The sequence below is a fragment of the Hemitrygon akajei genome, chromosome 10 (assembly GCF_048418815.1).
Source record: "Hemitrygon akajei chromosome 10, sHemAka1.3, whole genome shotgun sequence".
In the NCBI taxonomy this organism is placed as follows: Eukaryota; Metazoa; Chordata; class Chondrichthyes; order Myliobatiformes; family Dasyatidae; genus Hemitrygon; species Hemitrygon akajei.
The window spans coordinates 45,511,407-45,525,749 of record NC_133133.1 but is presented as its reverse complement, the minus strand read 5'-3'; the positions used below and the strand labels follow the sequence as shown (position 1 = coordinate 45,525,749).

The 14,343-nt window shown below is 38.8% G+C and overlaps 1 protein-coding gene across 1 annotated transcript in view; it reads left to right on the top strand.

Moving 5' to 3' along the window:
* The window catches only part of tex11 (testis expressed 11), a 127,623-nt gene that overhangs the window by 1,900 nt on the left and 111,380 nt on the right, over nucleotides 1-14,343 (top strand). The window contains exons 2-4 of the mRNA XM_073057561.1: nucleotides 7,497-7,618; nucleotides 10,986-11,070; nucleotides 11,984-12,063. Coding sequence (XP_072913662.1) covers nucleotides 7,497-7,618; nucleotides 10,986-11,070; nucleotides 11,984-12,063 — 287 coding nt within the window. The remainder of the gene's footprint in view (nucleotides 1-7,496; nucleotides 7,619-10,985; nucleotides 11,071-11,983; nucleotides 12,064-14,343) is intronic.

Here is a 14,343-nt window from a genome sequence, read left to right as displayed (position 1 = left end):
AACAGTTGAAAGGCATAAAAAGACAAACTACCATTTAACTGAGTAACAAATTATGCATTTGAATGAAATTTGCAACAAATTAGAACACTACTAATGCTATTACAATATTATAGAATTGTAATAGTTCCTAATAGTTATTGACGGAAGAATTTCTATCTGCTTTGAATGTAAGTGATCAAAATCAGTGGAGATACTTAGTGCAGATAATGGATTGCCTTCCTGCATGGTCAAAATAAAATGAAAATGGTCAAAAATTACTGCTTTTTGAATTGGCACCCATTGGCCCAAATGGATGACATTACACAAGCACATGCAACTGACGATACTTAAGAGCTGTTCACTCTGTAATGTCTAACAGCTGTTTCTGGCATCTACAAGCCTGAATGAGTGAGCAAAACCATTCTGAATTGACTTACTGCTTATTTATCTTCAACTGTCAGTGACAAAAATCACTGCTTTTTGAACACAGACACACACACCTGATGCTATTTAAAAACTGTTCACCCTAAGCGCAGTATAGAGTCTAATGGTCACATAAATGTACGCAGCTGATGCTAGTTAGAAACTTGATCTAGTGTTTTCCAGGCATATATGACAAATAAGCTCTTCTTAGGCTTCAATCTGGGTATAGTTATAGATTATAACCGATCTTTTGATAGCAAACTCTGCCGTCTTCTTCAGGGATGATGCCTGATTTTAAATACCACTGGACTAGAATGCCCAGGCTTCATCCCTGAAGAAGATGGCAGAGTTTGTCATTGAAACATCGGTTATAATTAATACCTGTACCTGGCTTGAAGCCTGAGAAGAGTTTATTAGTTCGAAACTGTTTGGCAATGGTCTTTTGAACCAATTAATTGGTGAAGTGTCCCAACTAAACAAAGGGAATTCTGGCTATTTTCTCAATTAGTTTTTGTTAGAAACATAGAAAACCTACGGCACAGTACAGGCCCTTCTGCCCACAAAGCTGTGCTGAACATGTCCTTACCTTAGAAATTTCCTAGGGTTACCTATAGCCTTCTATTTTTCTAAGCTCCATGTACCTATCCAGCATAGGGTCTCTTAAAAGACCCTATCGTATCCGCCTCCATCACCATTGCTGGCAGCCCTTTAAGTGTACTTTAAGAGTTGTCCCAAATAAGTGGCTGCCCAATTAACTGATGGCCCAATTAACTGGAATACAATATATTTCTGTGCAACGTCTTGGTAATCTTGTATTAAAAGTGTTATGTAAATGAAAACACAAAATGCTGGCAGAACTCAGCAGGCCAGACAGCGTCACTACCTCCTCCCATAGATGCTGTCTGGCCTGCTGAGTTCTGCCAGCATTTTGTGTTTTTATTTATTTCCAGCATCTGCAGATTCACTCGTGTTGCCTTCTGTAAATGAAAGTTGCTTTTCATGGATGTGAAGTTACAAAATAAATGGTTATAATGAACTGTGTTAAAAGCTGTGGAAAGCTGTGTCATGTTAAATCTGTATTGGTGGAAAGATTTCCAGTTCAGGTTATGTAACAGATTTAGATTTGACTTCTCCATCGCTGACTCAGCAAACTTTTAAAACTAAGTAATCAGCATGTTCCACCTGTTTCTAGAACATTGTGTATACTTTAGAATATCTAGAGGAATAAATACTCTGTTCCATATAAAGCAGCTTTATTAAAACACTCTTGGACATGTTTTTGGTGTTGTTCTTAGAGTTTTTAAACGCTGGCAAGGGCATAGTTGAGCCTAATGGAAGCTCTATTAATAAAGGTTTGATACCACAATGATGTTAGTGCTTCAGCGTTGCACATTGAAAATGCTTTGAATTTATGGAAAAACTTGTGTATACTGAAATTAAATTCTTGGATCAATTCTTTTCTGAGGAAGATTATGTATACAGTAAATAAGAGCAGAGAATACAGAGGGCAATGCATGGATTAGATAATGTCTATAAAGATAATAGTGAATCTAATGTGGTTTTAGTCATAGAAAGTAAAAGGATATGCTGCATTATAAGGAATGGTGAATTCTGCTACATAATGAAATAAAACTATTACACCATTAAATAATTTCTGAGAAGATTAGTGACCATAAAACATGAGCAGAATTTATGCACTAAAATCATAGAACACTACAGCACAGAAATAGGTGCTTTGGCCCATCTAGTCCATGCTAAACTACTAATCTTTCTAATCCTATCAAATTACACTCAGACCATAGCCTTCCATATCCCTTCCATCCATGTACCTGTTCAAATTTCTCTTAAATATTGCAATAGAGCCTGTATCCACTATTGCTGCTGGTAGCTCATTTCACACTTTCACACAGCCACTGAGTGAACAAGTACCCCTTAAGTATTTCCCCTTTCCCCCTTAACTTATGACTTCTAGTTCTAGTCTCACCCAACCTCAGCAGTAAAAGGCTGCTTGCATTTATCCTATCTATACCCTTCACAATTTCACTCTATCAAATCTCCCCTCATTCTCCTACGCTCCAGGGAATAAAGTCCTAACCTATTCAACCTTTCCCTAGCTCATATCCTCAAGTCCTGGCAACCTCCTTGTAATTTTTTCTGTGCTCCTTCAACCTTATTGATACCTTTCCTTTTCTTAGTTGACCAGAATTGCACATAATACTCCCAAGTTAGGTCGTGCCAGTGTCTTACACAGCTTCATCATAACATCCCAACTCTTGTACTCCATACTTCAATTTATGAAGGCCAATGTGCCAGTAGCTTTCTTTTCGACCCTTTTTACCTCTGACAATAATGGATTATGGATCTAATAAAAGCTATTATTAATGCTTTTTGAGATAGTGATTTAGATGCATATCATATTTTTTACTGAGTTAAGTATTGTATGTAATTAGTTTTGCTACAACAAGTGTATGGGACATTGGAAAAAAGTTGAATTTCCCCATGGGGATGAATAAAGTATCTATCTATCTATCTATCTGTGTTCCCAGTTCCCTCTGTTCAACCACACTCCTCAGTGCCCTACCATTCACTGTACAAGTCCTACAAACAATGGACGCAGCACCAATTACTGCATGACACTAATACTCACAGGCCTCCAGAGAGGCAACCATCTACTACCACTCTCTGTCTTCTCCCATGAAACCAATATCTAATCCAATTTACTACCTCATCCTGAATGCCAAGTGACTGAACCTTCTTGACTAGTTTCCCTTGTGGGACCTTGTCAAAATGCCCATGTTGACAACAACCACTGCTTTACCTTCATCCACTTTCGTGATAACTTCCTTGAAAAGCAATAAGATTGATTAGACCATACACAAAGCCATTCTGACTATCCTTAATCAGTCCATGTCGATCCAAATACTTGTGTATCTGGTCCCTTACAATATCTTCCAATAACTTTCCCACAACTGATGTCAGACTCACCGGACAATAATTTCCTGGTTTCTGTTTAGAGCCTTTTTAAAACAACAGAGCAACATTGGGTATCCTCCAATCCTCTGGTACCTCTGCCCTGTGGGGGTTATGGATTATTCTGATTGTCGAAAGTTGCTTCCGTTGTGATTTGTTGGTTTAGGATCTGCAGCTGCTTTTCCTTTTGGTCCTGGACCCTGTTTCAAATATCTCACATATAAAATAGCACATAGAAGAGGCTTGCTTTCTGTTCCTTTGTTTAAGGCAAAGAGTGCAGATAATGATTGGGAAGGTATGCTCTGCACATGCCTTCAACTAAGTATATTTGTTGAATATTCAGCTTTGTATTTTCTGTAACTTGGGGAACATGAATATTTGGTTGAATTTTTGCTGTTTATAAATAAATGATTAATGTACTTATTCACAGTTGGTGTTTTCTGTCTTATCTCGCCAGACCCACAAACCCAATTCAATTTTACAACCTCTCCTGTCGCAAAGGATTTTTAAAATACTCTATCTGCAAGGGCCCTGGCAATTTCTGCACTTGCCTCCTATAGAGTCCGAGGGAATACCTTTGTCAGGCCCTGGGGATTTATCCACCCTGATTTGCCTCAGGGTGGCAACCACCTCCTCCTCTGTAATCTGTACAGGGTACGTGAAGTTGATGCCACTTTGCTTCACTTCTATAGGCTCTGTATCCATTTCCTGAGAGAATACATTCAAAGAATGTATTTCAGATCTCTACCATCTGTTTTGGTTGCATAAATGGATTACCATTCTGTCTTCCAGAGGACCAATTTTGTCCTTTGCGATACTTTTGCTCTTAACATATCTGAAGAATCCCTTTGGATTCTCCTTCATCTTGTCTGCTAGAGCAATTTCATGCCTTCTTTTAGCTTTCCTGATTTCTTGTACTCCATAAGCACCTTGTTTGTTTCTATCTGCCGATACCTGCTCTGCACCTCCTTTTTTTTCCTTTTAATCAGGTCCTCATTATCTTTTTGAAAACCAGGGTTCTCTACACTTGTTATCTTTACCTTTTATTCTGTCAGGCACAAACAAGCCTTGTATTCTCCAAATTTCGTTTTTGGCCTCCCACTTTCCAAGTACACCTTTCCCAGAAAATAACCTGTCCTAATCCACGCTTTCCAGATCATTTCTGATACCATCAAAATTGACTTGTCTCCAACTTAGAATCTCAACCCGTGACCCAGGCCTATCATTTTGCATATTTGCTTTGAAACTAATGGCTTTGTGATCACTGGATGTAAAGTGTTCCCTTACACAAACTTCTGTCACCTGCCCTGTCTCATTCCCTAATAGCAGATCCAGTCTCACATGCTCTGTCATTGGGACTTCTATGTACTGATGAAGGAAACTTTCCTGCATACATTTGTAATATTTTTGCTCTTAACATATCTGAAGAATCCCTTTGGATTCTCCTTCACCTTGTCTGCTAGAGTGGCTTCATCCCTTCTTTTAGCCTTCCTGATTTCTTTCTTAAGTGTTCTCTTGCATTTCTTGTGCTCCATAAGCACCTCATTTGACAAACTCTATCCCATCTAGTTCTTTTTTACAGTATGGGATTCCTGGTCATTATATGGAAAATTAAAATCACCCTACTACAGCAAAGTTATCTTTCTTGCAAGTCTGCGATCTCTTTACAGATTTGTTCCTGTAAATCCCTAGGACTGTTTGGTGGTCTGTAATATAGCCACATTAATGTGGTCATGCCTTTCTTATTTCTCAGGTCCACCCATAAAGCCTCACTAATTGTGTTCTCTAATCTGTCCTGACGGAACACTACCATGACAGTTTCTCTGACTAGTTATGCCACCTCTCCTCCTTTAATCCCTCCCGCTATGTCATGTCTAAAACCCTGGAATATTGAGTTGCCAGTCCTGCCCGTCCTGCAACCAAGTCTCACTAATAGCTACAGCGTCATAGTTCCAGGTGCTGATCCATACCCTGAGTTCATCCGCCTTTCCTACGATATTTCTTGCATTGAAATATATGCAGCTCAGGGCACTAGTTGCACAATGCTGAACCTTTTGATTCCTGACTTTATCTGTGTTTTTACCAACATCTGCCTCCACAACCTCTTTATTAACTTCTGGCACTCTCATTCCCATCTCCCTGCGACTCTAGTTTAAACCCTACCCCGTGCAGCATTAACAAACCTTCCTTGCAAGGATATTAGGCCCCCTCCATTTGAGGTGCAAACCATCCCTTCTTTACAGGTCTTGCCTTCCCTGGAAGAGAGCCCAATGCTCGAAAAATCTTATGCCTTCCCTCCTACACCATTTCCTTAGCCATGTGTTATATTATATAATTTTCCTATTTCTGGCCTCACTAGTATGTGGCATGGGTACTAATCCTGAGATCTTGCCCTCTAACTTAGCACCTAACTCCCTATGCAGAACCCCATCACTCGTCCTACAACATACCATCCAGGAATCTCGTTCTCGCCCACAGAACCTCCTGTCTGTTTCCCTAACGGATCCCCTATCACTACAGCATGCCTCTTCTCCCCCTTCACCCTTGGAGTCACAGAGCTGGATATTCTTTAAATATCTAGTGATCTAACTTACATAGATTTTCTAGGATGGAGAATTCCAAAGATCAGAATCAGAATCAAGTTTAATATCGCTGGCATACGTCATGAAATTTGTTGTGCGGCAGCAGTACATTACAATGCATAACAATAAAAACTGTAAATTACAATAAGTATATTAATAGTTATATTAAATAAGTAGTGTAAAAAGTAGTGAGGTAGTGTTCAGGTTGAATATCCATTCACAAATCTGATTGCAGATGGGGAAGAAGCTATTCCTGAATCATTGAGTATGTGCCTTCAGGCTCCTGTACCACCTTCTGATGGTAGCAATGACAAGAGGGCATGTCCTGGATGTTGGGGAGGCTAATGCTCATGATGAAGCTGAGTGCGTTTACAACTTTCTGTAGCATATTTTGATCCTGTGCATTGCTTCCCCCTTCCCCCCATATCAGACAGTGATGCAACCAGTTAGAATGCTCTCCACAATACATCTGTAGAAATTTGTGAGTATCTGGGGATATACCAAATCTCCTCAAACTCCTAATGAAGTATAGCTGCTGTCATGCTTTCCTTGTAATTGCATCGATATGTTGGGCCCAGGGGTAGATCCTCAGAGATGTTGACACCCCAGAACTTGAAGTTGTTCACCCTTTCCGTTTTTGATCCCTTAATGAAGACTGGTGTGTGTTCTCTCATCTTATCCTTTCTGAAGTGCACAGTCAGTTACTTGGACTTATTGACATTGACTGCAAGGTTGTTGTTGTGACACCACTCAACCAGTGGATTTATCTCACTCCTGTACACCACTTCGTCACCATCTGAAATTCTGCCAACAATAGTTGTGTCTCCAGTAAATTCATAGATGACATTTGAGCTGTGCCTAGCCACACAGTCATGGGTATAAGACAGAGTTGAGCAGTGGACTAACCACACATCCTTGAGATGTGCCACAGTTGATTATAAGGTGACAATATTATTTCCGATCTGTATAGACTGGTCTTCCGTTGAGGACATCAAGGATCCAGTTGCAGAGGGAGGTACAGTGGCCCAGGTTTCAGGCTCTTTGATTAGAACTGTGGGAATGATTCTGTTAAACGATTTGCCACTTTCTGCAAGAAGTAGTACCAACATACCTCTATTTTCTATGATCTTTCCAGGTATTCTGCCACAGGATCTTCTTTAGATAGTTGAGGGTTTAATCTACTTCTTGAAAATTTAATACAAACAGTTGACATCATAATGCTGTATGAAGTGGATTTTACTTTAAAGGTGCCATCATTTGGATGAGATTTTAAAATTAATTCACACTGGCTGGTTTAAGTTGACATAAAATATTCAAAAGCTCTATTTTGGAAAAATGTAGGGGAATCCTGGTAAATATCTATCCCTCAATCAGTATCACACATAATAAATTAATGGTCTTCATCACATTGTCATTTTGCGGGCTTACAGCACTGTCATTTTAGAAATATATCTTAGAAATATATTGTTGGTTGGAAAATACTGACATGTCTTGGGGAAAGGGACATTATAACTGAAAAAAAGCTTTTGATTTTTTTTAAAGGATTTGCTGAAGAGCTTTTGAGAAATCAGTTAGTTGGAAGTATAGAGGAAGCGATTGACACACTGTTTGATAAAGTTGCAGTTTTGGATGAAGTAGAAAACAACAAAATCAAGGATGCACAGGTTTGTAAAAGCACTTGATACCTTTGCCCAGAAGTTTCATTTGTTTTTCTTTTAGAGATGATTTAGATCAAACATTTATCCTGACCGTTCTTGGAGAAATAAGTGCCAGTTACTTAATTTATAATTAGACATTATGTAAGTAGTACTACATTTTAGATACAGGGAAACCATCTGTCTATACAAATGAGATAAGTGCCCTTTAAAGATTATGGAATTGATTTAATACTAGTGGGAAAATAAAACTTGGAAGGAACGGATCAGACCAATTGTAGGCTGTTTATAATATGAAATATTTGTATGTTATGAATGGGACATATAATGGGTTCGGACTTCATCAATGAAATAAAATAATATGAATGATGATGAGATAAGAGAGGAGTATATTGGTATTCTAGATATTTATACGGATGAAGTGTTGGCCGTATTGAAAAATGTTAAGGTGGCATGATGATATTTACCCTAGGATACTGAGTGAAACAAGGGAAGAGATTGCTCAGGCTTTGACAGAGATCTTTGTATCCTCAATAGCCAAGGGCATTCTGCCATGAGGCCAGAGAATAGCTAATATTCCTTTGTTTAATAATGGGGACAGACTAGGAAATTATAGGCATGTGAACCTGCCTTTAGTAGGGAAATTATGGGAGAAGATTCTTAGGGACAAGATTTTCTTGCATTTGAAGAAGTATAGACTTCTGAGTGATAGTCAACATGGCTTTGTGTAAGGGAGGTCTTGTCTTGCAAATTTGATTGAGTTTTTCCAGGAAGTGATGAAGGATGATTGATGAGGATAGGGCAGTGGGTGCTGTCCATCTGGACTTCAGTAGATCATTTGACAAGATCCCTCATGGTAGGCTGGTCCAGATTAATTTACATTGGATCCATAGTGCATTAGCAAATTGGATCCAGAATTTCCTAGATCCTATAAAACAAAGGTAGTAAATGAGGTTTTTTTTCTTGACCCATGAACAGTAGTGTTCTACAAGGATCAGTGCAAGGACTTTGCTGTTTGTAATATAAATTATTTGGGTAAATATGTAGGTGGTCTGATGAGTAAATTTACAGATGACATGAACATTTGTGGAATTGTGGATAGCAAGGATGGTTGGCAAGGATATAGATCATTTGAAAATTTGGGAGGAAAAATGGAAGATGTAGCTTAATTTAGACAAGTGTGAGGTAATGCATTTTGAGAAGTCATTTGTAAGAGGAACATAATCAGTAAATGGCAAGATTATTATGAGCGTTGTTGAACAATGAGTGATGTTGGGGTTTAAATCCAAATGAGCCAACACAAAGTGACAACATTGTGTTTAGCATGGTAAACAGTGTGTATGGTATGCTTACCTATTGTTGCAACATTACGTATAAAAATTGGCAAATCGTGTTGCAGCCACATAAAACTTTCATTCAGTTACATTTGGAATATTTACAATTCTGGTTGCCACAGTACAGGAAGGAAGTTGGGTCTTTGGAGCAAGTATAGAGAAGCTGTAAAAAGTTGAACAAACATTGATTATTTTGTCTGGAGTGTTGGAGGCTGAGAGCAATTATAAAGTTATGTAAAATTACGATAGGAATAAATAAGGCGGATAGTCTTTTTCCCAGAGTGGAAATATCAAATAATCTTAGTGCATAGATATAAAGTGAGAGAAGGGAAGTTTAATAGTATTTTACAGAGTTTTTTTTAACACAGGTGGTAGGTGCTTGGAACACACTGCCAGGGTGGTGTTACAATAGCAACTTATCAGAGGCAATGGATGGACGCATGAACAGGCAGGGAATGGGGGAACCATGTGCAAGCAGATAGGTTTAGTTTAGAAAGGTGACGTAGTGAGCCAAAGTGCCCGTTACCAAAAGAGCATAAGATTCTAAAATAAATACATGTTCGACACAGCATTGTGGGCCAAAGGGCCTGTATTGTGCTGCAGGTTTTCTGTATAGGAGCAGATTTAGGCCATTGGCCCATTGAGACTGTTCTGGCATTTCATCATGGCTGATCCATTTTTCCCCTCATCCCCAGTCCCCTGCCTTCCCCCCAAATCCTTTCATGCCCTTACTAATCAAGAATCTATCAAATTCTGCCTTAAATATACATATAGACTTGGCCCCCATAGCTGCCTTTTGCAAATAATTCCACAGATTCACCACTCTCTGGCTAAAGAAATTCCTCTCTTCTCTGTTCTAAAAGAATGTTCCTTACTTTGAGGCTGTGTCCTCTGGTCTTAGTCTCTCCCACCATAGGAAACATCCTCTCCATATCCACTCTATCAAGGCTTTTCACCATTTGATAGGTTTCAATGAGGTCACCCCTCATTCTTCTGAATTCCAGTGAATGCAGGTCCAGTGCCACCAAACGCCTTTCACACGACAGACCATTCAATCCTGGAATTATTTTCATGAACCTCCTTTGACCCTCCCCTGTCTCAGCACGGTTTCAGTTAATATGCTGTTGGGTGGCGGGGTGGAGGTATGTCTCTACCAAAGGAGGTGTGAGGCTCTCCTTCCCTCTGCTAACCTGCAGGTCACCCTTGGGCAATGTGTATCACCTGTTTAGCCCCTAGATCAGGGTCATGTGAAGCCCTGAGATCAGTTGGTGGATGATTGTATGAGCGCCCAGTGTATATCACAAGTCCTGGTTATGTGATCTCCAAAGAGTATTGATAATGGTTGGGATCACCAGTCTTGTAAAGTGCTGCCCAGGAGAAGGGAATGGCAAACTACTTCTGTAAAAAAAAATTTGCCAGGAGCATTCATGGTCACGGAAATACCATAATTGCCTATGCCATACACTTGGCACATAACGAACAAAAAAACTGTGTTCTACTATTTAATGTATTTTGTCCATGTACTGATTTTTTTTGCAAAATTCTTTGAAAATAAATATTATAATATTGATTATATTGCAGAACATCAGAGTACCTGGTTTATTGTAATTATCAGTTATATTTTCTGAGTGAATACTGAATCTCAACTGTCTTTTTAACTCCCTACCATCAGACAGTACCATAATATTAATATAAGGACTGTTGGGATGGGAAACAGCTTCTTGCCCCAGGCCGTAAGACTACTGAACTCCCTGCCATCACCCAGGTCTCATTGCGTATGAAGCCCCAGTAGTGTTACAATGTTCACTTTTTAACTTGTGTCATAAATGCACCTTAATATTTGTTAATTTACTTGTGATAGTATTACTTTATGTGTTGTGTGTAAGTTATATGTACTGTGTTGTGCGCCTTGATCCGGAGGAATGTTTTGTTTGGTGGTATAATGTGTACGGTTGAATGACAATAAACTTGAACTTGAATAGTAAATAATCAAGATGCAAGTTCTTAGAACAGTCATAAAATATTTTGTTCTTTTAATAAAGGTGGAAGAGTACGCTATTAATCTGTGGAACTGGGCAGTAACTAAAAGACTGGAATCTTCAATTAATGATGAACAGAGAACAAAACGTGAGTATTTGATTCCATTGCTATATATTTATTTCTCTTTATTTTTCTTTTACTATTGGTTTAGTACAACCTATCACTAGCTGGCCTGCTCTCACTTGTGCTAGTTGCTTTTTATGCAAATAATTTTGCAATTTTCTTCGTTGTAAGCCTCAGTGCTTCTGGTTACTAATATCAGGCTTACTCATCTACAATTCACTATTTTCTCTATTTTTGGATATTGATATTTGATTTTCCATCTTAAAATGTACTGAAGGAAGACTGCTCATTTTGAGTAGATTTTCTTGTTCCTGCAATTTAAGATCAAAGTGGGATGAGGTGGCTAAGCCATGTGCAATGGTAACTACCCCTCTCATGAATTCCACTTGTGATTCACTGCTGATTGAAATACTTAGTCATGGGCTGGACCTGATGCTTGCTCAGACACTTTTTATTTACTAACTAAATTTCTGCTGCTCAGTTTTCGTGTAGATGTTTTGCCCTTTTTCTCCTCCTATGCTTCTATCTCACCAAAGATTCTGCTCCCTGATGTCAGTGAATCTGATTTTGGTGCAAATGTATGAATCATAGCTTATATATAACTTGGTCTAGTTTTGCTGAGCAATTTTACACTCAAATTATTTATTTCAAGTACATTGGAATTTTCAGTTATTTTGGTAAATGCAGACTTGGAGCTTTGACCCTAAAATAATTTTTCTTTAATCTAAAATTGGAGTTCAAATAATTGTGTAATTTATTGCTTTTGACCGTTATACCTGATGCTATGATATGGGGTACAGACCTCTTAAGTTGCAGCATAAATGCAATATTAGTGAAGTTTTCTTGAAGCTTGAAAATGGAGTAGAATACTGAAAGATCAGGCAGGTATTTAGTGCATGATGTCTAACTATATGTCTGTGAACCTTTTATTTTTCAGTGCGTCATGTGGCCTGCAAGCTTGCCTATTTGAGTGATTGTGCTGATCCCACTGCAGTATCACTGCAAAGACAAATACTGGTGAGTTTTAAGTACATTTAATAGATTGTTAGATATTTTTATAAATAGAATATGCTTGATTATATAGTAACTTCAGATTGATCATTTATTTTTCTATCTTATGTGGGCAAATGGACAAGGGAGAGCCAGTGGATGTAGTGTACCTGGACTTCCAGAAAGCTTTTGATAAAGTCTCACATAGGAGATTAGTGGGCAAAATTAGGGCACATGGTATTGGGGGCAGAGTACTGACATAGATTGAAAATTGGCTGACTGACAGGAAACAAAGAGTAGTGATTAACGGGTCCCTTTCGGAATGGCAGGCTGTGACCAGTGGGGTACCACAAGGTTCGGTGCTGGAAATAATATAGATTTAATGTCCCTTTTATTGTACTTTCTCCCTTTAAATCCATCATTTTAGTGATCTTTCACCGGCTTCTGAAAAATCTTCCAATCTGCAGGCCCCCAGCCACTTTTTACAACTTCATAAAAATACATTTTTTGCCCAATCTAGTACCATCTTTCTTTGGTTAGCTAAGAATGAATCATATTCTCCATGAAGTTTTTTATTTCTTGATGGAATGCAGAGGCATTCCAAGATTTGCGAACATTCTATTTGTAATTTTTTACAGTCATTCATCTGACTCTTTAGGTATGTGCCCTTGACTTTTTCTGTAACCAGTGTTCCTAGTGTATTCAATCCTTTGGTGCTCAGGATAGTGAGTTGTTTCTAATGCTTTCAGGATGTAATTACACATAATTTATGCATTGTATTAGAGTTTATTTTGCTCTTAACCTTGTTCTGCTGTTACAGAGTGTTGAAACTTAAACTAGATTTATAGGAATTACTGAGGTGCTCCAGGACACATTATAGTTTCTCACTCTGATCCTATTAAAGTAATAGTAAGGCTCAGTGTGCACAGCTTGCTTCTTATAACAGCACATTACTACCTGGTTTTGGCATCCATCCACATGCTTTTGGTCTGGTCAGTCAAATTTCTGTTTGAAAGATTTGAAGTATTCCATGGATGCTGATGGATAGGGAGCCAATAGAGGGAGTATTTACCCAGCTTTTGAAAACATTTAAAAAGTCACATTAGTGAGAGTCATGAGTGATCATAATTCAGCTACTGGCATTGTGCTACCATCATTAATTCATGTACCACTATGCACATGGTAATATTAAATCTGTAATCCCTATGGTCACCAGTACATGTTTCCCCCAATATTTGAAGGTTGAGCATTCCTGTGAAATGGTTCGTAAGCCGGAATGTTGTAAAGTGAAGAAGCAATTACCATTTATTTATATGGGAAAAATTTGTGAGCATTCGCAGACCCAAATAAATAATCTACCAAATCATGCCAATAATGCATAAAACCTAAAATAACAGTAACATATAGTAAAAGCAGGAATGATCTGATAAATACACAGCCTGTATAATGTAGGAACACTTTCCTGCAATCATTGTAGCACCATCCACCGCGGCGAAAATCTCACGCAAGCGCTCTTGGCAGCACTCGTGGTGAAAACACACAGTGCAAGTGCTCGTGGCAGAAATGCACAGCACAAGTGCTCCCAGCAGAAGCACTCTTTCCAGTAACCTTTAAGCTACGAAGCTTCCAAATAACACATAAAAATACACAGCCGATATAAAGTAGAAATAATGTACGTCCAGTGTAGTTTCACTTACCAGAATCGGGAAGAGAGTGAGCACACTGATGATGGTGTGTTAGGCTGAGTTGTTGGAGGTTGGGGTGATGGGAGACTAGGGTATCATCTCATCGTCATCTGTTTCCATCAGGGCAGGCAGGTCACCTTCCTCTATGTCTGCCTGCCTCGATGTCGAAGGTTGAGTTTTGTCGTCTGCTGTGGCTGATGTGGAAGGCTTGAAAAACGACAGTATGCTTGACTGCTTAGCCTCGCACATTTTTCTATCATACACTTCTTTGTAAGCACTCAAACCATCCTGCAAATATGCCCTAAACCTACATACCCTTTCAAAATTAAAGTCATACTTTTCTGCAATCATTGCAGCGTTGTCAATCGCAGCAAAAATCTTACTGAATTGCTTCCTGTTCAGTTCCTGGACGACTTCACTTTCGGGCTGTTCGCTACTGCTTTCGGCTTCAACTGTTATCCTTTCCTCTTCATCAGCTCTTCATCTCTCAGTTCTTGGTCATGGGATGCCAAAACCTCTTCAACATCATCTTCATCAACTTCCACAAACCCTTAGCCAAACTCACTATATCCTTAATTTGTTCACCAAGATCAAAACGCTTAATTATGTCTAGTTTTATGCT